At 49.1% G+C, this 24060-nt stretch overlaps 2 protein-coding genes across 2 annotated transcripts in view; one reads left to right on the forward strand and one right to left on the reverse strand.

The window, feature by feature from the left end:
* The window catches only part of MERTK (MER proto-oncogene, tyrosine kinase), a 111680-nt gene extending 89249 nt beyond the window's left edge, over positions 1–22431 (forward strand). The window contains exons 10-19 of the mRNA XM_036262436.1: positions 1017–1170; positions 3665–3750; positions 5440–5535; positions 6169–6249; positions 9908–10000; positions 11073–11191; positions 14204–14313; positions 14856–15015; positions 15664–15800; positions 21493–22431. Of these exons, the coding sequence (XP_036118329.1) occupies positions 1017–1170; positions 3665–3750; positions 5440–5535; positions 6169–6249; positions 9908–10000; positions 11073–11191; positions 14204–14313; positions 14856–15015; positions 15664–15800; positions 21493–21973 (1517 nt within the window). The 3' untranslated portion in view covers positions 21974–22431. The remainder of the gene's footprint in view (positions 1–1016; positions 1171–3664; positions 3751–5439; positions 5536–6168; positions 6250–9907; positions 10001–11072; positions 11192–14203; positions 14314–14855; positions 15016–15663; positions 15801–21492) is intronic.
* Positions 22432–22508: 77 nt separating this feature from the next.
* The window catches only part of LOC118630577 (ral guanine nucleotide dissociation stimulator-like), a 104210-nt gene continuing 102658 nt past the window's right edge, over positions 22509–24060 (reverse strand). The window contains exon 7 of the mRNA XM_036262438.1: positions 22509–22606. Coding sequence (XP_036118331.1) covers positions 22509–22606 — 98 coding nt within the window. The remainder of the gene's footprint in view (positions 22607–24060) is intronic.

Raw genomic sequence — 24060 nt, forward strand, 5'->3', positions numbered from 1 at the left:
GTCTCTGGGTCATTTATTTCTACTCTGACCTTTATTATTTCTTTCCTTCTTTGCTCAGGGTTTTGCTTTTTGTTCACTTTCTAGATCTTTAAGTTGTAGGGTTAGATAGTGTATGAGAATTATTTCTTGTTTCTTGATGTAGACCTGTAGTGCTATGAACTTCCCTCTCGGGACTGCTTTCGCTGCGTCTCATAGATTTTGTTTTGTATGTTCATATTTATTGGTTTCCAGGAATATTTTTATTTCTTCCTTGATCTCCTTGGTAACCCATTCATTGTTTAATAACATGCTATTTAGCCTCCATGTGTTTGGATGTTTTTGAGTGTTTTCATTGTAATTAATTTCTGGTTTCATGCCATTGTGATCTGAGAAGATGCTTGATATAATATCAATCTTCTTGAACTTGTAGAAACTTAGTTTGTGTCCTAACATGTGGTCTATCTTTGCAAATGTCCCATGTGCACCTGAGAAGAATGTATGTATATTCTGCTGTTTTGAGGTGTAATTCTCCGTAAATATCAATTAAACCCATCTGATCTAGTGCGTCATTTAGGGTCTCTGTTTCCTTGTTAATTAAAAAAAAATTTTATTTCTTTATTGATTTTTAGAGAGAGAGGAAGGGAGAGGGAGAGAGAGAGAGAAACATCGATGAGAGAGAGCATCAATTGGCTGCCTCCTCGTGCCCCCCCCCCCCCCCGAGAATTGGGCCCACAACCTGGGCATGTGCCCTGACTGGGAATTGAACTGGTGACCTCTTGGTGCATGGGTCAATGCTCAACCACTGAGCAACACCAGCTGGGCTCCTTGTGCCTTTGTAGTTGACACAGTTACCCGGTGACTTCTGAGACCCCTGCACAATCTCAGCGAGGGCTGCCTGTGTTTGTGGATCACGGAATCTTGAAGGACTAGTTCTAAAGCTGATGACTGTCTACTCTTCCCCACTACAAGCCAGTGTTGTGTGTGTATTTCAGATCCCAACAAAATGTTCTGAATCACTTCCATTGGTCTTTTACCAGGTTTGGTAGATTTGGCCCCCTCATCAACTCCAGCACCTGGCAACACAGACCCCGTGCACATCATCCTTGGCTGCTTCTGTGGATTTGTTCTGATTGGGCTGGTTTTATATATTTCTCTGGCCATCAGAAAAAGAGTCCAGGAGACAAAGTTTGGGTAGGTGTCCCCGTTGAACATGTTCTTTCTGTTCAGTCGTATTGATGAGGTGGTTATGCCAAATGCCTGTCCTGCCGGGTCAGCTCCTCAGTGTTTCAGCAGGGAGTCCTGTCTGTGTTCCCCCTGCGCAGGCGGCCAGCAGCGAAAGCCAGCCTTGGGGGGGCTCATTCGCACAGAAGACTGTCCACAGGTCTTCACTACCCAAACTCGGTCACTATTAAATGAGCACGTTTATTAGAAGTCTTTAAAATGACCCCTATTATTAACAAAAATCAAACAGCATATGTATATATAAATAAAAATACAAGAAGGAAATTCACCAAGGCATTAGCAATTCTGTCATTGTGGGTGATTCTGCTTTCTTTTTTTTTCTATTTTACACATTTTCTGTAGTGATCAATGATTTTTTTCCAGTAGAAAAACGTTATATTTTCACAGTCAAATGTGTAAGAAGTTCTTTTTCTTATTTTTTCATACATCTGACTTTTATAACCAAACTAGTTCAGTATCAAGAAAAATGAGAAGCCTCATTGAAGCAGCCTAGGAATAGAAGGCCTCGTGTCATTGCTTCGGGGACTCAGTTCTACTCCAGTGCTGTGCAGTGAGTTCGCATTTCCACGAGTCCCGTTTGTCACTTGGGCAGAGGATGGCTTGGAGTGGGACAGGATGAGGGAGGGCGGGCGCTGTGCAGCCTGTCTCACGGGTTCACACCCTCAGCACGGTGCGCTCCCTCAGACAGTCCCCATGGACGTGGACGGGAGCGCAGCCGTGGAGGCGGGCTGCCCTTTCTGTGTGTCCACCTCAGTCCTGGTGGCCAGGTGCCCACAGAACTTAACAACTCTGCTGTCTTAGTATGTAAATTCTAAGAATGACAATTTTATTTTATTTTATTTACTTATTTTTTTATCCTCACCCGAGGACATTTTTCCATTTTTTGTTCAGATACAGTGGGAGGGAGAGAGAGGAAGAGAGAGAGAGAGAAACATTGACGTGAAAGGGACACATCAAGTGTCTGCCACCCGCACGACCAACCAGGGCCGAGGACAAACTGCAACCGAGGTACATGCCCTTAGTGGGAACCAAACCCGGGTCTCTCTGGACCTCAGGCCGACGCTCTAACCGCCGAGCCAGACTGGCCGGGGCTACTATTTTAAAGATATGGACAAAATCTCACCTAAATCCTGGACATTGGGTTGACTAAAACACCCCAGAGTCTAGGTATGGTGTGGGGCTCATTGCGGAGACCCTGTGCGGAAGGCGCAGGAGTAGCTCATTGAAGACCTGCTAGATGCTGGGCACTGTGATAGCCTGGGGGACAATGGTGAACAAAGCAGGCACTGCCCCTGCCCTCATGGGACCCTCAGTTAGTGGGCAGTCAGGCAGCAATCATACAAGTGAATATAAAACGGCATCTGTGGCAAATTCTTTACCAAAGGGCCTTTGCCAATATAGTACCGCAGGTTTGACTGTGATAAGAAAGTCAGGAAAGGCCTCCCTGCGGAGCTGATCTGAGCTAGAAGCTGGAGAAAGAGCAGGTGTTGATTAGATGAGAGAGAGGGAAGAGCATTTCAGCCAGGAAGAGCAGCACGTGCAAAGGCCCTGTGGTGCTGGGAGCCTGGCCCACAAAGGAGCAGCACCAGACTACAGGTGTGACACCTGGAGTCTATTATTCATTCTGTCACTCGAACAAGTCTTTTACTTTATCCAGGCTTCCTTTGCATTCTCTCTCTCAGTGGTCTCCAAGAACATTACCAGTTTAATTGCTGTGATTCTGAATTGAGGCTTTCAGACTCAGTCATGAATGGAGAGGTGCTGAGTCTGAGATGCCGGTGTCCTCAAGAACTAGTGGCAGCATGAGGCCTGTGTCATCAAGCAGGCATTTGCCATTTCGCTGAGGAAACGATGATTGACATAGAAGAGTGTATACACATGTTTGCTTAGGCCACCTCAAACATAGGCTCAGTAAGGACAGAACCTTCAAGATGATGGTCAAAGCTGCCGTGGTGTCCTGAGCTCGTCTCCCCCGAGCACCCTCTTTTCTGGCTTTCCTTGAGGAGGAAATATTTCCTAGGACCTGCCGTGTAAAAATATTTTGATTCTGGTTTTAAAATACATGAAAGACAAAGTGCTGGAATGAGATCCCACTTGCAACAGTGTGCAAACTATCACATTCTTAGGACTAAACCTCACAGATGTGCAGGAACTTTGCAGGAAAAATTAGTAGACTTTACCAATAGCGTGGAAGAAAAGTTAAATGGGGGAATGTGTGCCATGCTCATGGATGGGAGGGCTCCGTTTTGTTGGAGAGACCCCCCCCACCCAAGTTAAACATAAATTCGATATAACCACCATGTACATTGCTGCAGGGTTGTTGATAAAACTTGGCAAGCTGATTTCAAAATGCACGTCGAAGAGTAAAGGACCAGGGACAGCCGAGGCGTGGGGTCAGCGCCCGCTGTGGCTCTGGCCTGAGCGTGTGTTTCTGTTTGCCCAGGAATGCCTTCACCGGGGAGAACTTAGAACTGGTCGTCAATTATACCGCCAAGAAGTCCTTCTGTCGGCAAGCCATCAAACTCACCTGTAAGTTACCTTTCATTTCCCCTTTTTGGCAAAAGTTGAAATAGTGGCGAGCGAAGGAAGAACAACAAAGTCATTGACAGATTTCTCACAACAGCCGGCAGAATCAAAGAATGGGTACTTTTAATGTGCAAGATGTATTCAGCAAGCAGCAAGCGGTCACATGGCCCTGGGCCTCCCTGCTGGCCGGCTTCCTGGAAATCTGGGGCGTATAGCCGGGGTGACCGCCTCCAGATGCCATGAAGTGGAGAGGAAGGGAACTCCGGATGGTAGGAGATGTGGGTAAGGTCAGGGATTTAAAGGAAACAGCAAAACAACTGATGATCTCAGAGCTCGTCGCTTCCTGCATTTCTCCTGGCACCGACTCGGCACGATGTGCTCACACTTCGTGCTGATCACGGTTTCAGCTTTGCTGAATCCAAGTGGCCACTCTTCCCGTTGGTACTCTGTGTTCTCGAATAATGTCCGAAACTGAAGAAAGGATGTGCAAAGACGTGCAGATTTAAGCTTCTGGCTGTCTGCCCACACAACAGCAAGCCGAGTGTAAGAATGACGGAGTGCAGGCTGCTCTGCAACCAAAAGGCGTGTGACGAAGTTTTGATTTTTAGCTGTTCTTACATTTTAAAAAAGTCTTAATTTAGACCAATGTCATTTCTGTTTGGGAGGACCATTTGGGTACAGTTGTTTCACTGTGAGCTGAAGTGTACAGATTGTCCTCGTGTTTTCTCCTTTCAAAGCCTTGCTCGTGGCCTTGCTAGCACACACTGAGTCATTTGCCAAATAGTCACTGAATGGGTTCCCTCTCTGGTTAATGGCTTCTTGGTGACACTGTTGTCCGTGCCGCGTATCTGCACCTTAGCACAGAAGCCCTTGTTCTCCGGTCCTCCCACAGGTCCTCAGTTCAGCACGTTCTGTGCCCGTGACTGGGCTCACGGTCCACGCGTGAACAGAAGCTTGTGCTCTGTTTCCTTGGCTTCTGCGCCTCCTTCCCAGGCAGGGAGGATGGGAGGTGCCTGATGGCTCCTTCGTATCCCAGCCATAGGGATATGGCAGTAAATACTCCACTGGGAAGTCCCCAGTAACTTCTCTCCCTCACTCCTCGTCAGGGGCGAACCTTCCCAACAGAAACCTGATTGCCACTTGCTGATACTGGACTTTGGAAGGAGAAACATGGGTCTGATTTTATTAATCCTCCAGAATGAATCTTGCCCCAAAGGATTCATTTTATTCACTTTAATCACAGTAGAATTAAGTGTGATGTTTTATTACTGGTGTTTTTCGGGAGGAGAGCTGTGGGGTGGGTATAAGATGGAAAAAGTGTTTAGCTGCCCTGACTGGTTTGGCTCAGGGGTTAGGAAGTCAGCCCGAGGACCAAAGGGTCACAGGTTCGATTCTGGTCAAGGGCATGTACCTGGGTTGCAGGTTCAATCTCTGTTCCTCCTCAGGGTCATGCTTGAGGCAACCAATCCATATGTCTCTCTCACACTGATGTTTCTCTCTCTCTCCCCCTCCTTCCATCCCTCCCTTGCACTCTGTCTAAAAAATATCAATGGAAAAATATCCTCAGGTGAAGATGAAAAACAACAAAAAAGTGTTTAGGACGTTTATGGGGGTTTATATATCATTGTAATGACAAATGATATATAATGACAGGAAGCACTGACGTGCGTGTGTCCGGCGCTTGCTTTCCAGTGCGCAGCTTGGGAGTCAGCGAGGAGCTGCAGAGTAAGCTGGAGGACGTTGTCATCGACAGGAGCCGTCTCGTTCTGGGGAAAATTCTGGGCGAAGGTACGCACTTCAATTATTTTTAAATGTTGGGTAAAAAAGTAAACATTTCACAGTAATTTTTTTAAATGTGTATTTATTAAATACCGTTTTGTGACTTTAAGTGACAATGCAAATAGTCTATTTTATCATTTGAAATGAAAAAGTAAAGAGTGATGTTGAAGCCAAGATTGGGCATACGCATGGGTTTCTGTAGCGCCTGGCCCACAGCCAGGAGGCCCTGAAAATATCATTTCCCTTCCTCCATCGAAAAGCATGTAATTCACCTGTTGGTTTCCTATATTGTTTAAATTTATTCCTCTAGTTGTCAAGTTTATAATTCCTGGCACCTTCCTAGTTAGATAGGAACAAAGGTGAAAATACCTGTTTAATTTGTCACCCTGATGGTTGGGTGAATGACGATGGTGTTCAGAGTTTCTACTTTATGAATCTCAAAAACATTTTCCGTGTTGTCCTGCAATAAAGCGAACTGAGCTAAGTCCCAGCCGGCCAAGGCGGCGGCAGGCAGGAGGTCAGTGCCTGGCTCGCACCCTGGTTTGCGGGTGCAGGTGGCCACGTGGCCCTGGCACCGTGGTGTTTCTGTGGTCAGGAGAGATTTTGCACAAGGTCCACACAGGTGTTGTTTTTACCTCACAGGAGAGTTTGGGTCTGTCATGGAAGGAAATCTTAGTCAGCAAGATGGGACCTCTGAGAAAGTGGCTGTGAAGACCATGAAACGTGAGTTAATCACCCTCGAAACCCATTCTTTTAGGCGTGGACAGCTGCTTCGGTGTCTGGTGCTCCCTGAAGCCAGGGCGGGGTTCAGAGGTCATGGTCTCAGTCGCCGATGGCCCCAAAGGCCATCTGGAGCGGTGCCTGGTCCTAGAGGGGCAGCTGCTGGGATGGGCCCCTCATCCTGCACTGCAGCGTCCTCACACTCCAGGCGGAAACGTGCCCCCCATTAGTGACCCCACATAGGGCATGCATTTCTGGGCAGGGCTGGTCTGGGCTCAGCATGTGACCCCGTGACTGTCTCAGTTCGATTCTTCAGGCGTTCAGCCTGGCACCCATAAGAGACCTCGACGGTGTGGCACGTCACCTGCGCTGTCTTCCCAGTACCCTGGGAGGGAGAGGATTAGTGCGTCGTGTGTTCAGTTCTTCACGTCGCTTCGTCCTTAGCTCCCATATAAACCCAACGTTATGTCATCAGGGAGTGAAGAGAAACTGGTTTCTTTCTGAAGTTTAAGTGCACTGTTTACTGGGCATTAAAATGTAAGTTGGATTATAACCATGCCTTGAGTCTTTTAACCAGAACCAGAGGCTAAAGTTTTGTTTTGTATTTTTAAATATGTTTTGATTGACTTTTTTTTTTTTTAGAGAAAGAGCAAGGGGGAGAGAAACACAAATATCGATGAGAGAGAAACACTGATTGGCTGACTCCTGATGCCCTTCACTGGGGATTGAACCCAGAAACCTGGGCTTGTGCCCTGATGGGGAATCCAACTGGGACCTCTCAGTCCGTGGGACAACACTCAGTGCACTGAGCCACACCGGCTGGGCTGAAGTTTTCATTCATTTATAAAAAGTAACCATTAGCCCTGGCCGGTTTGGCTCAGCGGTTAGAGCGTCGGCCTGTGGGCCTGAGAGACCCGGGTTCGGTTCCCGCTAAGGGCGCATACCTCGGCTGCAGTTTGTCCCCGGCCCTGGTTGGTTGTGTGGGTGGCAGCCACTCGATGTGTTCCTTTCACATCAATGTTTCTCTCTCTCTCCCTCCCACTCTACCTGAACAAAAAAATGGGAAAATGGCCCTGGCCGGTTTGGCTCAGCGGTTAGAGCATCGGCCTGCGGTCCGGAGAGACCCAGGTTCGGTTCCCACTAGGGGCACGTACCTCGGTTGCAGTTTGTCCCCGGCCCTGGTTGGTCGTGCGGGTGGCAGCCACTCGATGTGTCCCTCTCACATCGATGTTTCCCTCTCTCTCTCCCTTCCTCTCTCTCCCTCCCACTCTATCTGTACAAAAAATGGAAAAATGTCCTCGGGTGAGGATAAAAAAAAAAAAAAAGGGAAAATGTCCTCGGGTGAGGATAATAAAAAAATAAAATGAAAGTAACCATCATAACCCACCAGTCACGTGGGCTGGTGCTTTTTGCTTTTCATGTGTCTGGTAATAGACAGTAATACCACGTGCCCAGGGCACTGCAGCTACACCCCTTTCATGAGTACAGCAGGACCCCGATATCAGGACAGCTGGGAAGCAGGTGTGCCCTGAGGTTAGAGCTCTCCCTGGGGCTGAACCCTGCAGGGGCCACACTCAGCACTGGCCCTGCCCCTCGTTATGGTGTTGGAGCCTCACGCTGTGTCTGTCCTTCCATCGTCCCCATTTATCAAGTAGAACAGTGGTTCTCAACCTTCCTAATGCCGCGACCCTTTAATACAGTTCCTCGTGTTGTGGTGACCCCCAACCATAAAATTATTTTCGTTACTACTTCATAACTGTAATTTTGCTACTGTTATGTCTTAGGTGACCCCTGTGAAAGGGTTCCACCCCCAAAGGGGTGGCGACCCACAGGTTGAGAACCGCTGAAGGAGAAGGTTTCAGAGACCTAGTTAAGGAGCTGGGTCTGGAACCTGTGTCCCCTCTGGCCTTGGCTCTTTCAACTTGATCAGAATGACTTGCATACGAATTGGATCCATGCTAATTATCAAAGATCCAAAGACTCGTCTCTGGCCTCTAAATGCAGGCTCCTCTGCATTTGCCTGGATGTTGACCCCTCGGGGGAGGGGCTTGCAGGGAGACTCCACCTCTTTTGTCCCACCCATCCCCCTGCTTGTTGGCAGCAAAGGCTAAAGGTGAGGGCTAAGTGGCAGACGTGTTGCACACCTATAGAATTATTTTAATATTTTTAAAATTTGTTTTTATAGGGAGATTAATACATATATTAAACCCATAGGATGTGCAGACACTGAGCTAGATGCTCTCCTGTGATTTCAGTGAACCCGTGTGCCCTGTTAAAGCAGAATCCCTAAGGCACACCTGTTTGGTTTTAATTGTGATAAAATACACAAAACATCCTAACCATTTTTTTTTAATTTTGAAAGAATAGTTTATTGATTTTTAGAGGGAGAGGAAGGGAGAGAGAGAGAAACATCAATGTGAGAACCTAACATTAATTGGCCGCCTCCTGCACACCCCCAACCAGGGATCAAGCCCACAACCTAGGCATGTGCCCTGACCGGGAATTGAACCAGCAGCCTTTCGGCACACAGGACAATGCCTAACTGAGGCACACTGGCCAGGGCCTGTTTTTAAGTTCAGTGGCATTAAGTACGTTTCCATTATTGTGCAACCATCACCACCATTATCTCCCAGACTTTTTCATGTTACAAAACTGAAACTTAGTGCATTACACAGCTCCCGACCCGCCCTCCAGCACCCCGTTTCAACTTCTATGAATTTGACTCTGTGTACCTCATACACGTGGGATCACACAGTATGTGACCTCTTGTCACTGGCTTATGCCACTTAGCATAGTATTGGATTTTTTTTTTTTTTTTATCCTCACCCGAGGACATTTTTTCATTCATCAAATAGAGCGGGAGGGAGAGAGGGAGGAAGAGAAGGAGAGTAACATCAATGTGAGAGAGAGACACACTGACTGGTTGCCACCCACACGACCCCAATTGAGGCCGGGGACAAACCGTGTCCTTAGCAGGAACCAAACCCGGGTCTGGTCCACAGCTGACGGTCTAACCACTGAGCCAGACCGGCCAGGGCTATTATAGGATTTTAAATGTCTCTCTTAAGTTGGCTTAATTCCAAAAACTTGGTATGAAAGTGTATCTAGTTCACAAGGCGGGACTGAGCAAGCAGACTTGCAAGACACCGTGATGAGGAGACACACAAGATCCTTCTTTCTTTAAGGCCAAACTGATCTCAACAGATCAGTTGGATTTGTTATTAGCTTTTAACTATTAGAGCAGTTTTAGGGTTATAGAAAAATGAGGTAGCAAGTACAGAGCTCACGCACAGAGCCCCATTGTCATGAACATCATGCATTAGTGCGGTGCCTTTTTCACAGGTGATAGACCCATATTCATACGTTATTGACTGACATCCCATCAGTTACGTTAGGCTCCACCCTGTGTTGTACATTCTGTGGGTTTGACAAGTGTATGTGTCCACCGCCACTGTGTCCTACAGATGTTTCATCACCCTAAGATCGCCTGTGCACCCCTTCTTAAACTCCCCCTTCCAGCCCCTGACAACCACTCATCTGTTTACTCCTGCTACAGTTTTGTCTTCTCCTGATTTTACGTTTAGAGAACAACATTGCTGTTGCCCCCTCCCCTTCATGGAGCACATTACGGGTGTCTGAGGTTTCTCATCTCTTCTTTCAGTGGACAACTTTTCTCAGCGAGAGATCGAGGAGTTCCTCAGCGAGGCCGCGTGCATGAAGGACTTCAGCCACCAGAACGTCATCCGACTCCTAGGTACCTCGAGAAAGGCAGGACTGGTGGCCGGGGTCGGGGGGCGCTCGGCTCAGCCACTCTGTGCCGAAGGGAAACCTGATGGAGCCCAAAGTGATTCACCACGTGGGGCTTTTCACCCAGAAGGCTTCTCCTTACAGTGACATTTTTGGAGGCCGATGGTAAAAGCGGGACGTGATTTCATGTCAGAGTTTGGTTTTTAGCACCATTGAGATCAGGTTCGAGTGGTTGCTGTGGAAGTGACCCTCTTCCGAGTGGGACAGCAGCCTGAAAATAATTGACTATTCTGACAACTTATTTTTGCTGTCCTGCCATGTAATCCCCCGCCCAGCCCCTGACAACCAGTCATCTGTTTATCCTTGCTATAGTTTCGTCTTTTCCTGCGTTTACTTTTAGTTATGAGCGTTTGCTAAATTCTTCGGGGAACTTTCACAGTATCTCTGACACACAAGGGAGATGTGGAGACTAATGTTTGGATATAATATTATGTCAAAGAAACTACTGTTACTCATTTGCAGCTCTTGACCTCAGCGGACGGAGAACAGTCGTGCTTTGTGATCGCTCCGAAATGAGCAAGGGCTTTGCAAGCCTGGAGCAGGTGACAGGCGGGCTTGCGCTTTAGATCTCATGCTTTTCCTGTTAAAACGAGGGCTGTGGGCTTTACCTAATGGCCCTCAACATGCTTTTCGCAGTTTGAAGCATTTGGTTTCAGTGCGCGTCTTCATGGGATTCATTCAGATGATTAAGTATGTAACTCTCGCGTGAAACTAGTTTGCTCCTTGGATTCGCATGCGGTCACTGAACTCCACAGGTCTCTAGACGGTTCTGCTTTGATAGATTAACTTTGGAGAGCTCTCATGCAGAGATTGGCACGGATCTGAAAGAGAGGAAATGCCAGGATGTGGACCCAGTGCGGGTTTTATTTTCTAGAACACGGAGTGTGAGTTACGAGCGTTTGTTTTTCTAACTGTTCACTCGGGAGCACATGGTTTCAATCTGGCCCGTGCTCCTGCCGGGCGCTTCCCGGTCTCTGCTAACAAGGGCTCTTTGTAACCAACTCTGCTCTCAATTTCAGGTGTTTGTATAGAAATGGGCTCTCAAGGCACCCCGAAGCCCATGGTGATTTTACCCTTCATGAAATACGGGGACCTACATACCTACTTACTCTACTCCCGGCTGGACACAGGGTCAAAGGTAATTAATTACCCGTTGCATTGCCTCTGGACACTCCTCAGGGCTTACTTGACGAGGTCTGGACAACTTCAGCATCTGACCTTGAAGATCAAGGAGGAGCGGCAAGGACTGGGGCCGTTGGTGCTCACAGTGTGCCCGTCGGGTTGAATGGGGTATCCACCTTCACAGCAGCCTGCTCCCAGGTGCTGTTATTCCAGTTTACGGGGCGAGGAAGCCAGCTGGGAGCCCTGTCCTCACAGGGGAGCCGGGGCCCCTTGCGCCGGCCTCCTCCCTTTGAAGCCTTCTCTCTTTCACTTATTCACTCTGAAGTCCCTGGGAGCTGGACCTGTCTCAGTTTTCAGAGGTAACGTGCCTGAACTTTTTTCAGACACTGAGGGTAAACTGACCCCTCCCCTCTTGCTTTTTCTCATGAGCCCCTCCATCCTCGGAATCGGAAAGTGTATCGGTTGCTTGTACGTCTTAAAATCCGGGGCTCCTCTGGATTCATTCTACTTCCCAGAAGTAGAATGTTTTTGTTTCCACATAACTTTAGACTCTGCTTGTCTGTGCCAGCCCAAAATACTGCTGTGTGCAAGGGAAACACGTATACAGCATTTTACCAACTAATGAGGAGTTTCTATTTGCAAAAATACAAGTCTATCTCCAGTGCTGGAAACTAACTCCACGTGTACTTTTGCAGCCACAGGTAAAACTGGAAGTCGCCAAATGCACAGAGAAACTGGAAGATCAAGCTTTTATTCAGTCAATATTTGGGGGAATAAATACTTTCTGTCCCTGCTAGTGTGGCCCAGAACTAGGTCTCAGTTACATAATGTGCCTTCCGGTCCATGAATACAGGCTGTCATTTTGTTTATTTAGATCTTTGGTTTCTTTTACTTTGTAGTTGTCAGTGTGTTAGTTTTGCACTTCTTTTGTTAAACTTACTCCTTAGTATTGTATTTTTTATTCTTTTTATAGATTAAATTGTTTTCTTGATTTCATTTTCTGATTGTTCACTGCTAGTGTATAGAACTACAGTTGATTTTTGTATACGATCTAGCGTTCTGTAACCTTGTTGAACTCATTTATTAGTTCTACCACACAACTGTCTTTTATTCAGTTTTTATTTTTGTATTTATTTTTTTTGGAGAGAGGGAGGGAAGGAGGGAGGGAGGGAGGGAGGGAGGGAGGGAGGGAGGGAGGGAGAAAAAAGCATGGATGAGAAAGAGAAACTTCGATCAATTGCCTCCCACACGTACCCTGACTAGGGATTGAACCTGCAACCTAAGCATGTGCCCTGACAGGGAATCGAACCAGCGACCTTTTGATGCATGGGATGACACTCAGCCCAACTGAGCCACACTGGCCAGGGCCACACAACTATCTTTTAAATGACTTTTGGTCACAGTGTGCAAGAATAAAATCATTGTTCGAATTAAAAATAACACAAACGACTAGTACCTGATACTCATTAGACCGTCATGAATGTCAGCAGATTTAATATTTCTTAGTACCCAAATCCTTTCCTGGGAATTAGCATCCAGAAAATGAAAGCTCCAGATATACACAACACAGGCATAGGACTTTCCTCCCTGATCTGTTTACTTTTTTTTTTAACTGCTTCCATTGTGCAAGGTTAAAGCATAATGAAAGCATTTTGTTGTATATAGAATGTGTGACTGACACAGGTCTTAGCTGGGAAATATAAAGCATTAAAAAAAAGCAGCCCAGTAGGTGTGGCTCACTGGTTGAACGTCAGCCTATGCACCAAGAGGTCACTGGTTCGATTCCCGGTCAGGGCACATGCCCAGGTTGTGGGCTCGATCCCCAGTGAGGGGCATGCAGGAGGCAGCCAATCGATGTTCTCTCTCGTCGATGTTTCTATCTTGCTCGCTCTCTCACTTCCTCTCTCTCTAAAACCAGTAAAGAAAAAAAAAAATCAGGGCTTTGTTAGTACCACTGTGGAAAAATTGTGCCATACTGGATAAGTCATGAGAAATCCGTGTTTTGGGGAGAGGGTGTCATGGACAGACCTGCTCATGGTGGCCGGGGACTTGGCAGCTCCTCCCTCTGGGGCCCTGACTGCGTTCACACGGGGTTTCTGCAGAAAGGGCTTCCTCCGTCGTGATCCGCACAATCAGTTCCAACCTGGACGGTCTCTAACACAGCAGCCTAGTGAGCTTTTACACGTGGAGAAAACACCGGACTGCTAATTTCTTAGAGCATCCTACAGAAACAAAACTGAAAATCCCAGTGAGAAGGGGCAAAGATCATCCTAAATGCTAAAAGAAGAAAAGTATCTTTAGAGACATTTCAGAGTAAAGTGATAGCAGATGTGTGAGCACAACTGGAAACAGCTCCTTCAAAGTGAGCTTTTTGGCTCAAAACATTAGAGCACCCCCACCCTCTCCCACGAAAACCAGACCACCCTGTGTCCCCTCTCTGTGTGTCGTGCACTTGGTCCCACTGCCACTCAGGACTCGGAGGATCCCCTTTGGTCTCGTGATGTGGAAAGCGCATGTGTTTCACTGTCAGACTCTCAAACGCGGGGAGAAGAAAATGTGGCATTTCCAAATAGTTTTAGGGTTTGGCTTTTTTTTTCTCATTCCTTTTTTTTTTTTTATCCTCATCCGAGGACATTTTTCCATTTTTTGTACAGACAGAGTGGGAGGGAGAGAGAGGAAGAGAGAGAGAGGGAAACATCGATGTGAAAGGGACACATTGAGTGGCTGCCAACCGCACGACCAACCAGGGCCGGGGACAAACTGCAACCGAGGTACATGCCCTTAGTGGGAACCGCACCCGGGTCTCTCCGGACCGCAGGCGGACGCTCTAACCACTGAGCAAAACCAGCCAGGGCTCTCATTCCTTTTTTAAAACTTGATTTGTGCTATTAGTGATGATGGGAATGAAGAGTCTGTTTCCATGTTTCATGGCCACACTTTAAGAGGTAAAAACACTGGTGCCCCCAGATGGAGATAACTTGCATGTTTTCCTTGTAAAAAATCATCCTTCTTCTTGCTTCGTCCCCAGCACATCCCTTTGCAGACACTGGTGAAGTTCATGGTGGACATCGCCCGGGGGATGGAATATCTGAGCAACAGGAATTTCCTTCACCGAGACTTGGCTGCTCGAAACTGCATGTAAGGGTCCCGGTGCACCTTGGGGGTTGAACCTTGAGGTGTTGGTGGTGGGACACGGGGCTGGCCTGTCGCTGTTAAGTGGGAGGAGAGTTAGGTCCTGGGGATTGTATCTTTCATTTTCTGAGTAACTCCAGGTACTACCTGGCTATCTTTGTAGGGAGCCCAGGGTGCCCCTTACAGATGTACTTGCCCACCTCCCCTAGGCTGCCTGGAGGCTCCCTTGGTCCACAGACCTGCTTGCAGACTTCAGGCTGCTGGGGCATTCATGGAGTCACCAGGGGCCCTGGGCTTGAGCTGGGCCCCTTCTGCCCTGTGCAGCTCCCTTGTTCCCTCCAGGTGTCTCCGTCCTTGTGCACAGGTGGCCCAGCTGGGCCAGATCCCCATTCAGACCAGGCCAGTGCAAGGTTCTCTCTCTCCTACTCCCCTTCATTTCTGGGCTGTTGTTCCCCATGTCTTTGGGCTACTGCTCGTGCATGTGATGCAGACCTGTGCTTTACGGCTCCGCCTGGGATGTAGCTAAGGACTCAGCTCCCTCTCTGCAGGCTGCGAGATGACATGACTGTGTGTGTCGCGGACTTCGGCCTGTCTAAGAAGATCTACAGCGGCGATTACTACCGCCAAGGCCGCATCGCTAAGATGCCTGTGAAGTGGATTGCCATCGAGAGCCTCGCGGACCGCGTGTACACCAGTAAGAGTGACGTGGTAGGTACAAGTTTGCATTCGGGACCCTGCGTGTCACAGATGAGCCCCGCTGAACAAAGGGACTTAGCTGGTGTTGCCAAACCTTTTACTCTGATAAACTGAGGGGTGGGAGCGTGCTCACGTCTCTCTTATTTACTGCTAATTACTCTAATTCAGGTGGAACCCCAGATTCTGGTGAAGTCTCCTCTGACATTCAAAAGATCTGTCTTTGCACAGACCCTTAATTCATTCCCGTTTTCCTTTGCTACAACAGTGTGACTTATTGCCCACAACTAAGCTATTTTAAATTCATACTAAATTCAGAAAGTTCATCCAGTGGTTCTATGGGAACAAGATGCTGTGTAGTTACACCCGGAACCAGAGACTCGGAAAGAGAGCAGTTGGTGGCCACATGGGGACCAGGCATTGATGTGGCAGGAGGCTCTGTCCCCTCTGACAGATTTCCCAGAACAGCATTAGTAGAAAGTGGGGACAGTGACGCTCCAACCCCACACGACTGCCGTGTTAGGGGAGCAGCGTGTCTCAGACATAATTGTCAGCTTTGTGCGCAGTCACAGGGGCTTTAAGGAAATGACCTTTCCGATGAAAAAGTCCATTCAGACTTTCTAAAAAGACTCAGATCTGAACTTCTTGTTGCTTTGTTCTCAGTGGGCATTTGGCGTGACCATGTGGGAGATTGCAACCCGGGGGATGACGCCCTACCCCGGAGTCCAGAACCACGAGATATACGACTACCTGCTCCACGGCCACAGGCTGAAGCAGCCGGAGGACTGCCTGGACGAACTGTGAGTGAGCCGCTCCTCGTCCCCGGGCGCCCCGCGTGGGCCGAGACCTGGGGACACACCGCTGCAGGGGGAGGGGACTTTTAGCCAGGCCAGAGCCTTTCCTGGCGTGAGAGATGCTGCATGCAGGTGTGCGGCGACCCTGCAGGTGCCCCTGGGAGATGCATCCCAGATAAATGGGTTGACATTATAGCCCATGTGGTACCTGAGTGAGCGCCTTTTCTTCCTGAGCAACATTTCAGACAAACAAATTGCAATAATATCCTTAATCAGGAAATTTAGAAACCTAAACCCATGGTTCTGAGGTCAGGCTGGTCATCACAGCTGTGTGGGGGTTACTCGAACAGCGCGATTCCTCAGCCCTGTGGCTGGACACTGTGAGTCTGTTGGTACCGAGTGGGCCCAGGAGTGCATGTCTTGAAGCCCTGTCTGGGGGACCCGGTGCTCAGCCCATCCCCGACAGGCCCCTCCTCTCCAGGGTGTGTGGTATGGGGAGAGGCTGGACCTACGAGTCAGAGGCCAGTTGCTGCCTTCAGCCATCCACGGGGAGGCCATTGTGGCGGACTTGACCTCTCTGTGCCTCGTCATCAGCCACAGATTAAGTCCAGTCGCATATTCTTCAGCGGCACTGGGAGGGTTAGAGTAAGTGTGTGGAGAGCTCAGCCTGCCGGAGGCACAGAGCAAGTGGTACCGATTAGTAAACCAACATCTTCACACACCGATCTGCCCACACCTGCTGCCCTTCTCCAGCTGACTTGTAGCGTTGCTTCTAGCTTGTGGCGTGAACCTCCCTGGTGGTGTCGAGTCCCTTCCCCACACACAGGGGTTACAGACATTCTCGCCATATTCAGCAAGATTTCAGGACCTTGGGCCTACACAGGCTCAGGCTTGGAAGGGGTGTGGGCTCCCCCTCTCCCCCAATGATACACTCATGTCCACTCGGGCCCTGCTTCCTCACTTGGGGTGGGGGCTAGGTTAGGGGGCATGCAGGCCTCCCCGATCTCCTCCAAGCCAAACAGAGGAAACTTTATTTTTTTTAATTTTTGTTAATCCTCAACCGAGGATATTTTTCTATTGATGCTTAGATAGAGTGGAAGGGAGGGGAGAGAGAGAGGGGAACATCAGTGTGAGAGAGACACACTGATTGGTTGCCTCTGGTACATACCCTGATCAGGGCCAGGGATCGAACCTGCAACCCAAGTATGTGCCCTTGACCAAGAATCAAACCCACACCCCTTCAGTGCTTGGGCTGACACTCTAACCTAACTGAGCCAAACCGGCCAGGGCAGGAAACTTTTAAATTTTTTTTAAGGGGAGAAAAATCACATTTTAATACATGCACATTGAGAATTCACTAAGCATGAAAATTCCTAGTAGGAAACTTGATTAATCAGAGCCTCAGCCTGCTTCGTGGGTGAGCTGTTATTGTGGTTACAAATAACAAGTCCTGGCCGGTTTGGCTCAGTGGCTGGCTTGTTGGCCCAAGGACCAAAGGGTCTGAGGTTCAATTCCAGTCAAGGGCATGTACCTGGCTTGCAGGTTTGGTCCCCGGCCCTGGTCGGGGTCATGCGGGGGGCAACCAATCCATGTGTGTCCCTCACATTGATGTTTCTCTCTCCCTCTCTCCCCCTCTCCTTCCCTCCCAGTCTCTAAAAAAAAAAAAAAAAAATTAATGAAAAAATATCCTTGGGTGAGGATTAACAAAATAAATTTTAAAAAATGTTAAGCCCTTTAAAAACATTGTGCAATTCTAATTAAATTAGATCTGGGGTTTCATGGTGGTTTGGGAATAGAGCCATGTGAATGAAATGTTTGCTTCTGGGACAGAGGAGCCAGTTTAGCCCAACACCGGTGAGTGAATGAGGAGATCTACGGTGAGTGAATGAGGAGATCTACGGCCCCTTTCTCAGCTTCTGGTTTGCGCCACAGCAGTGGGCACTTGCAGTGATGACCTGGGGTTTTAAGAAGGCTGGGCTGCGTCACACTGTGGTTTGCGACGCTGACGAGGAGCCAGGCGAGGAGTGCTGAGCCGTGAGAAGTTTTAGGTGCGAGTCGCAGAGTCAGCACCCGCCTCGTGGCCAGGAGGTCGGTCAGGCGGCCCTGCGGTCCCCTCCCCCCGGCTGGCTCTGCACCTCAGACTTGACCCGGCCTCCTGTCCCATCTGGATGGTGGTCCACAAAGAAGCCTCTGTTTCCATGTCTGGGGCATTTTCTTTTAAAAATGAGACACACTTCTGAGCTGCCCATCTCCATTTGCTGTCAGACCGTAGCTGCGATGGGTCCACGCCTGTCACCTGCCCGGGTCTGTTCCGAGTCAGCTAAGAAGTGGACCGATGTCAGGAACAGCACAGGAGTCCTGCCCTCCCCTCGAGGCTGCCTCTCACCGTGTCACCCCCTCCCGGTGACCAGGCAGCAGGCCTGTTCCCCTGCCCAGGAGGCCGCTCTGCAGGATGTCCTCGTCATCTCTAGGGCATTCCGTCGCTGAGCTATGGCCTCCTGGCTGTCGCGCAGACACTCCCACCCGCCGTGGGTCCTGCACTAGCGGGAGCCACCTTGTTCTTTCTTTGTCCCACTGGGTCCCCTCAACCATCAGAGGTCCTTCAGAGTCCCCTGCCCTCCGGTCCCACCCCTAATGCCATGAAGTCAGAGAAGCCAGGCTGGCAGGGCGTGGCGCTGCCGTCCGCTTCCACTCCCTCGTGACGCATGAGGAAGTGGGGACAGTGACATCATGCTGTGAGGGGCCACAGCTCGCACCCACCCTCCCCTGCTTGCCGGTTAGTCCCTCCACGTCCACCTGGCAGCTCGGGCCCAGGGAGGGCGGCAGCGTCACGGGTCCCTTGCTCGGCTCTGCAGACGGGTGTCGCTCAGGTCTTCCCTCCGAGCGGACGGGAAGCACTCGGCCACCCTCGGAGCCGGGGAACGGCGGGTGCATGACGAATAAGGGTGCAGTCCGACACCTGGCCGTTTCACACATTTGCATGATTGCATCTTTCTAACTCCTTTTGTAAAAAGCTGTGTGAAAATGCACAGAACATAGAATGTACCATCTTAACCACGTTCAAGGGCACAGTCCAGTCGCGTTGCTGTACCGCCATCACCCCATCGTCTCCAGAACTCCGTCCCCCGTGAAACAACAACCCCCAGCCCCCACTCCCCCAGCAGCCTCTATGATTACATCTTTTATGAAATCTCAATAGAACAGCAAAAATGACCATTTACAAAGGCAGCCACCAGAGTTTTTTCTTTCCGTCCCTGGAATTGAAGTCACCCACCTCCCAGCCCGCCTCTCACCGACCGGGTGGGCCCTCTTGCTTCTCCCTGGCCCACCGTGGAATTCCCCTTTGTGGGAGGGGCTCAGACAGTATCCACGCCGCCATGTGTCTACAAGTCATGTTTATATTGTTATGTATTCCATGAAGTATTGAAAGTCAAAGAAAAAACTTTGAAAGTGATATGGCTACCCTGTTATATGAAGAAGAACATAGGTTCCATCGGCGATTTTCAACCTTTTTCATCTTATGGCACACTTAATTACTAAAATTCTGCGGCACACCAAAAAAAAAAAGTGTCATTTTTGTTGCTGTTGTTTTCTTTTGTTAATCCTCACCCGAGGATATTGTTTCCATTGTGTTGTTAGAGTGGGGGAGAGAGGGAGAGAGAGAAACATTGATGTAAGAGAGACACATGGATTGGTTGTGCCCCAACTGGGCCAAGGATCAAACCGGCAACCCAGGTGCATATCCTTGACCAGGAATCGAACCCATGACTCTTCAGTGCTTAGGCTGACACTCTAACCACTAAGCTATGCTGGCCAGGGCAAAATAGGTATCATTTTTATTCATTCACACTGGACAGCTGTTGTTGGGTTGGCTGTTGTTGTTTTTTGTTTTTTTGTTTTTTTAATCCTCATCCGAGGACATTTTTCCATTTTTTGTACAGACAGAGTGGGAGGGAGAGAGAGGAAGAGAGAGGGAAACATCGATGTGAAAGGGACACATCGAGTGGCTGCCACCCGCACGACCAACCAGGGCCGGGGACAAACTGCAACCGAGGTACATGCCCTTAGCGGGAACCGAACCCGGGTCTCTCCGGACCGCAGGCTGACACTCCAACCGCTGAGCCAAACCGGCCAGGGCGGCTGTTGTAATTTTTTGACAGTCTAAGGGAAAAGAGGTCGGTGCCCCTAACTAAATAGTCAGATATTGCATGTTTTAAAAATCCTTATGGCACACAAGTTAAAAATTGCTGTTATGTAAACGCTTTCTCCTAAGACATGCACTAGATGAAGATCAAGCCAACAGCAGTGCCTTCAGGGCCTAATGAAAAGAAGAGTCTCTCCGAGGGCAGAACTCCTCCAAGTTCACTTCAGACCGCAAACAGTCGAGGCTCTGTGGGAAACAGGAAGCCGTGCAAATTGATTTATACCATAGAAACCTCAGAAATGGAAACCAAAGCTGTTTGCCAGGTTTGGGGGGCTGTTTCATGAAGGAGAAAGGGGGGGGCAAAGAGCCGAGCTGGCGTCCGGTGAGAATCAGCTTATCAGGGAAACACGCCTGCTGCTCGGGTGCGCGGGGTCCCCACAGACACTGATCGTCATACGTGAGAGACCTGTCGGCGTGTGCGTGTGTGCCAGTAGAATTAGCCGAGTTCTACGTGATGTGGTCACATGTGAATGTGGAGGCTGCATATTTGTGTTCACAAGATGGCTGTACCTACTGCATGGGTCAGATGGCTAACATTTGGGTCATTTCTTCATCCAGCAACATGCAGATCAATTTCTCAAAACAGGAAAGAATCCCAATGAAATGGTGATATAACTCACTCTTTCTAATTCAGTCATCTCTCTGTTTGTGCGCACATCACTGTCCCCGCATTGTACTTCTTGGTTACACAGGGAATGACACCACCCCAAAGGAAGTCCTTCCTACAGAGCACAGCAGAGGGGTCATGAGGAGCCCGGGTCAGCAGGTCTGAGGACTCGTCCAGCCAGAGGCCAGTCCCCCCTGCTGCCCACGTAGCCGTGGCATGTTCTGTAACGTCCTGAGCCCACTCTCGTTTTACTGCCAAGTTACAAGCACTGGGCTGTTGAAAAGATGAGGTGTAGTAACACATACAGAACACCCGGCACAGTGGGGCGTCTTCACCCACCCCCGGCCCTTCTCACTGAGCTCTGGGTGACAGACCCAGTTTGAAGGTGTAGGACAGGGGTCAGCACACTTTTCTGTGAAGGTCCAGAGGGTGAATCCTTTTATGTTGAGGCCACGTGGTCTCTTTGAGCCGCCTGGCTCTGCCTCGTGCCGTGTTCTGGAGACAGAGCACCGCCACACGTCCACGGGCCACGAATAAAAGTTGAACAAATGCTATGCCACAAGGAAAACCGAAATTTCCAAAAAGTAAAATTAGTATGGATTAAAATGTGATAAAATCCCCCTAGCCGAGTAGCTCAGTTGGTTAGAGCACCGTCCCAATACGCCAAGGTTGCGGGTTCAATTCCTGGTCAGGGCACATATAAGAATCAACCAATAAATGCCTAGATGAGTGGACGAACAAGTCGATGTTTTTCTCTCTCCCCTACTTTCTCCCTCTCTAAAAATCAATCGATAACAATTTTTTTAATGTGACAACATCGAAGACGAGGTGGGACCGGCGGCGCGCAGGGGCGCGGTGCCGGAGATCAGGAGGGTCTCTCCCTGCAGGTATGAGATGATGCACTCGTGCTGGAGGGCCGAGCCCTTGGACCGACCCACCTTTTCCTTGTTGAGGCTGCAGCTGGAAAAGTTCCTGGAAAGTTTGCCTGAAGTGCAGGACAAAGACGACGTCGTTTACATCAACACCCCGTTTCCAGGGGGCTGTGAGGGCCCGGCAGAGGGCCCCCCACTCGCTCAGCTGGACATGGCCATCGACCCCGACTCCATCATTGCTGCCTGCGCGTCCAACGCTGCTGTTAGCGTGGTCACCGCCCAAGTTCATGAGAACGGCCCTCGCGAGGGGCGGTACATTCTAAATGGGGGCAGTGAGAACTGGGAAGACCTGGCTTCTGCCGGCCCAGCGACGGACAGGCACCGAAGGAGCAGGGTCTCCTGGTCCCAGTCCAGCACGCTGTCCTTGGAGAGCCCACTGCCAGATGAACTTCTGTTTGCAGATGACCCCTTGGAAGACTCAGAAGTCCTCGTGTGAGGAGAGCTGAGAAACACTCCCCAACCACGGAGGTCCCTCGCTTAGAGTTCCACGTATGCCCAGTCTCTGGTTTCAGTCCCTGACCAAGTCAACGCCACGGCCCGAAAGCACCTGATGAATGTTGTTAAGTACGTCATTAAAAATGCATAATATATATATTTATTTAAAGAGAAAAATATGTGTGTATATGGTAGAAAGAGACAGAGACTATATTTTCATAAAAGATGACTTATTTTATATCACTGATCTTACAGATGGAAAATGTAAGCATTAACAGCCTCATCTCTTGTTAACATTTGCACAAAGTTCTTCCGTTTGTTTTAGTTCTTTTCATTTTCCTGACTATTCAATGTAAAAATATTTGTGAAATGAAATGCCGTATTTGACTTTGCTTCTGGTCTTATGAAAAATCTGATATTCCTCTGTGAGTCGTCTGTTTGATACGAATGACCTTTTGATCTTGGACGTTTTATAACTGATCAGTTCTTTGCTGTAACTTCCTAATAAAATATGAATGAAGAAGGAAGTGTGGTGCTTACTTGTAAACAGGGTCGTGGCAGCCTCGTGCCTTCGCAAAGGGTCTCCTTAGTGCCTGACGCTCGACGCACTTGCTCTGGCCATTCTTGGATGTTTCTTAAAGATAAGAAAGAAACATTTTAGAGAGACCAAAGATGAAGGGCAGAAAGTACTAACGGGTTGAAATACACTGGGAGCTGAAAGGGTTAAAAGGAAGTGTGGGAGGGCACCGCAGGGAGCCAAGGGGAGCCAAGGGCAGCCTGTGTGGGAGGCAGGAGCAGCAGGGAGCCGGCTTAGGCTCAGCAGCCACATTGCCCCCTGGCATCTCTGCATCACAACAGCCATTGTTTCTTGGGCACCTAGTATGTTTCAAGCACTTTACACAAACTGACCTGTTGAGTCTATACACGGCCTGGGTGCCAGTGCCATCACCCTGTGTGGACCGGGAACTGAGGCTGCAGAGGTTGAGTGGCCTGTGGTGCCCACAGCTAGAAAAGGGAGGACTGAGAATTCAGAACCAAGCAATTTTCTGGCTGGTTCCAAGCATGTGATTTGGGGGTCTGCTCCAGAACCTCTCAAACTTTTCAGTTTGATCTAAGAAACACATAGATGGCATTTACTGTGTGCCAGGCACAGCTCTCATTTAGTCCTCATAACAACCCTACCAGGTAGGTACTATTGTCTCCACTTCACAGATGGGCAGACTGAGGCAGGAAGAGGCGACCTTACTCCGACAGCAGGAGCAGTAGCCTGATGCGGTCAGTTGATCCCTCAGTCCTCAGGGCAGCACAGCTGGGCCAGGACTACTGTCCTCCTCGGGCCTGCTCGTCACCACTTGTGAGTAGCCTCACCCAGGCCACCGCAGCCACGAGGGTCGGCTTCTGCAGCAGGCCCCGCGGTGTGGTCCTGATGTCCCGGGTCTGATACTGCCTGCCAGCCCCGGTGCCCAGTCTCCGGGGTGACGCACTCCCCCGTCACTGCAATGCCCCATACTAGAAAGTTCTGAGAGTAGGAAAAGAATCTGCATTGTTATGAGAAATACCATTATCACCTTTTATCAGTGAAAAAAAATCATTTCTACTAATTGGAAGTTTTTGAATGGTTGTTAAAAAAAAAATCAATAAAAGTTTTTATATCTTCTTGTGCCAAGTTTCTTGTTGATGGGGACTCAAGAATGTGAATAACTCGTCCCTGAAGTCTTGATCAGGAGCTGACTGCTTAGTTCGAGAAAAAAAATGTAAAAGGGTGCATTCATGTCTGTGAGCAAACTGAAAAACTTATTTGGAAGTTTCAGATACATTTCGTATTAACTATCTAAACTAATATACAGCAGGTCCTTTAATAATGTCATTTCATTATAACATTAATGAAGAAAAAATGGCTTTCGGGCCAGGGCCTGTCTGGTGAAGTTGGCACTGTCTGCCCACATCTGTGTGGGTTTTCTTTGGGGACCCCCGTTTCCTCTCACACCCCCGAGGTGTGCACGTGAGGTGAGCTGGCGTGTCCACACTGTCCCAGTGTGTCCGTGGCTGTGTGTGGCCCGCAGTGGATGCGGGTCCTGTCCAGGGTGG

Source organism: Molossus molossus, unplaced genomic scaffold (assembly GCF_014108415.1).
Source record: "Molossus molossus isolate mMolMol1 unplaced genomic scaffold, mMolMol1.p scaffold_m16_p_15, whole genome shotgun sequence".
NCBI classification, from domain to species: domain Eukaryota; kingdom Metazoa; phylum Chordata; class Mammalia; order Chiroptera; family Molossidae; genus Molossus; species Molossus molossus.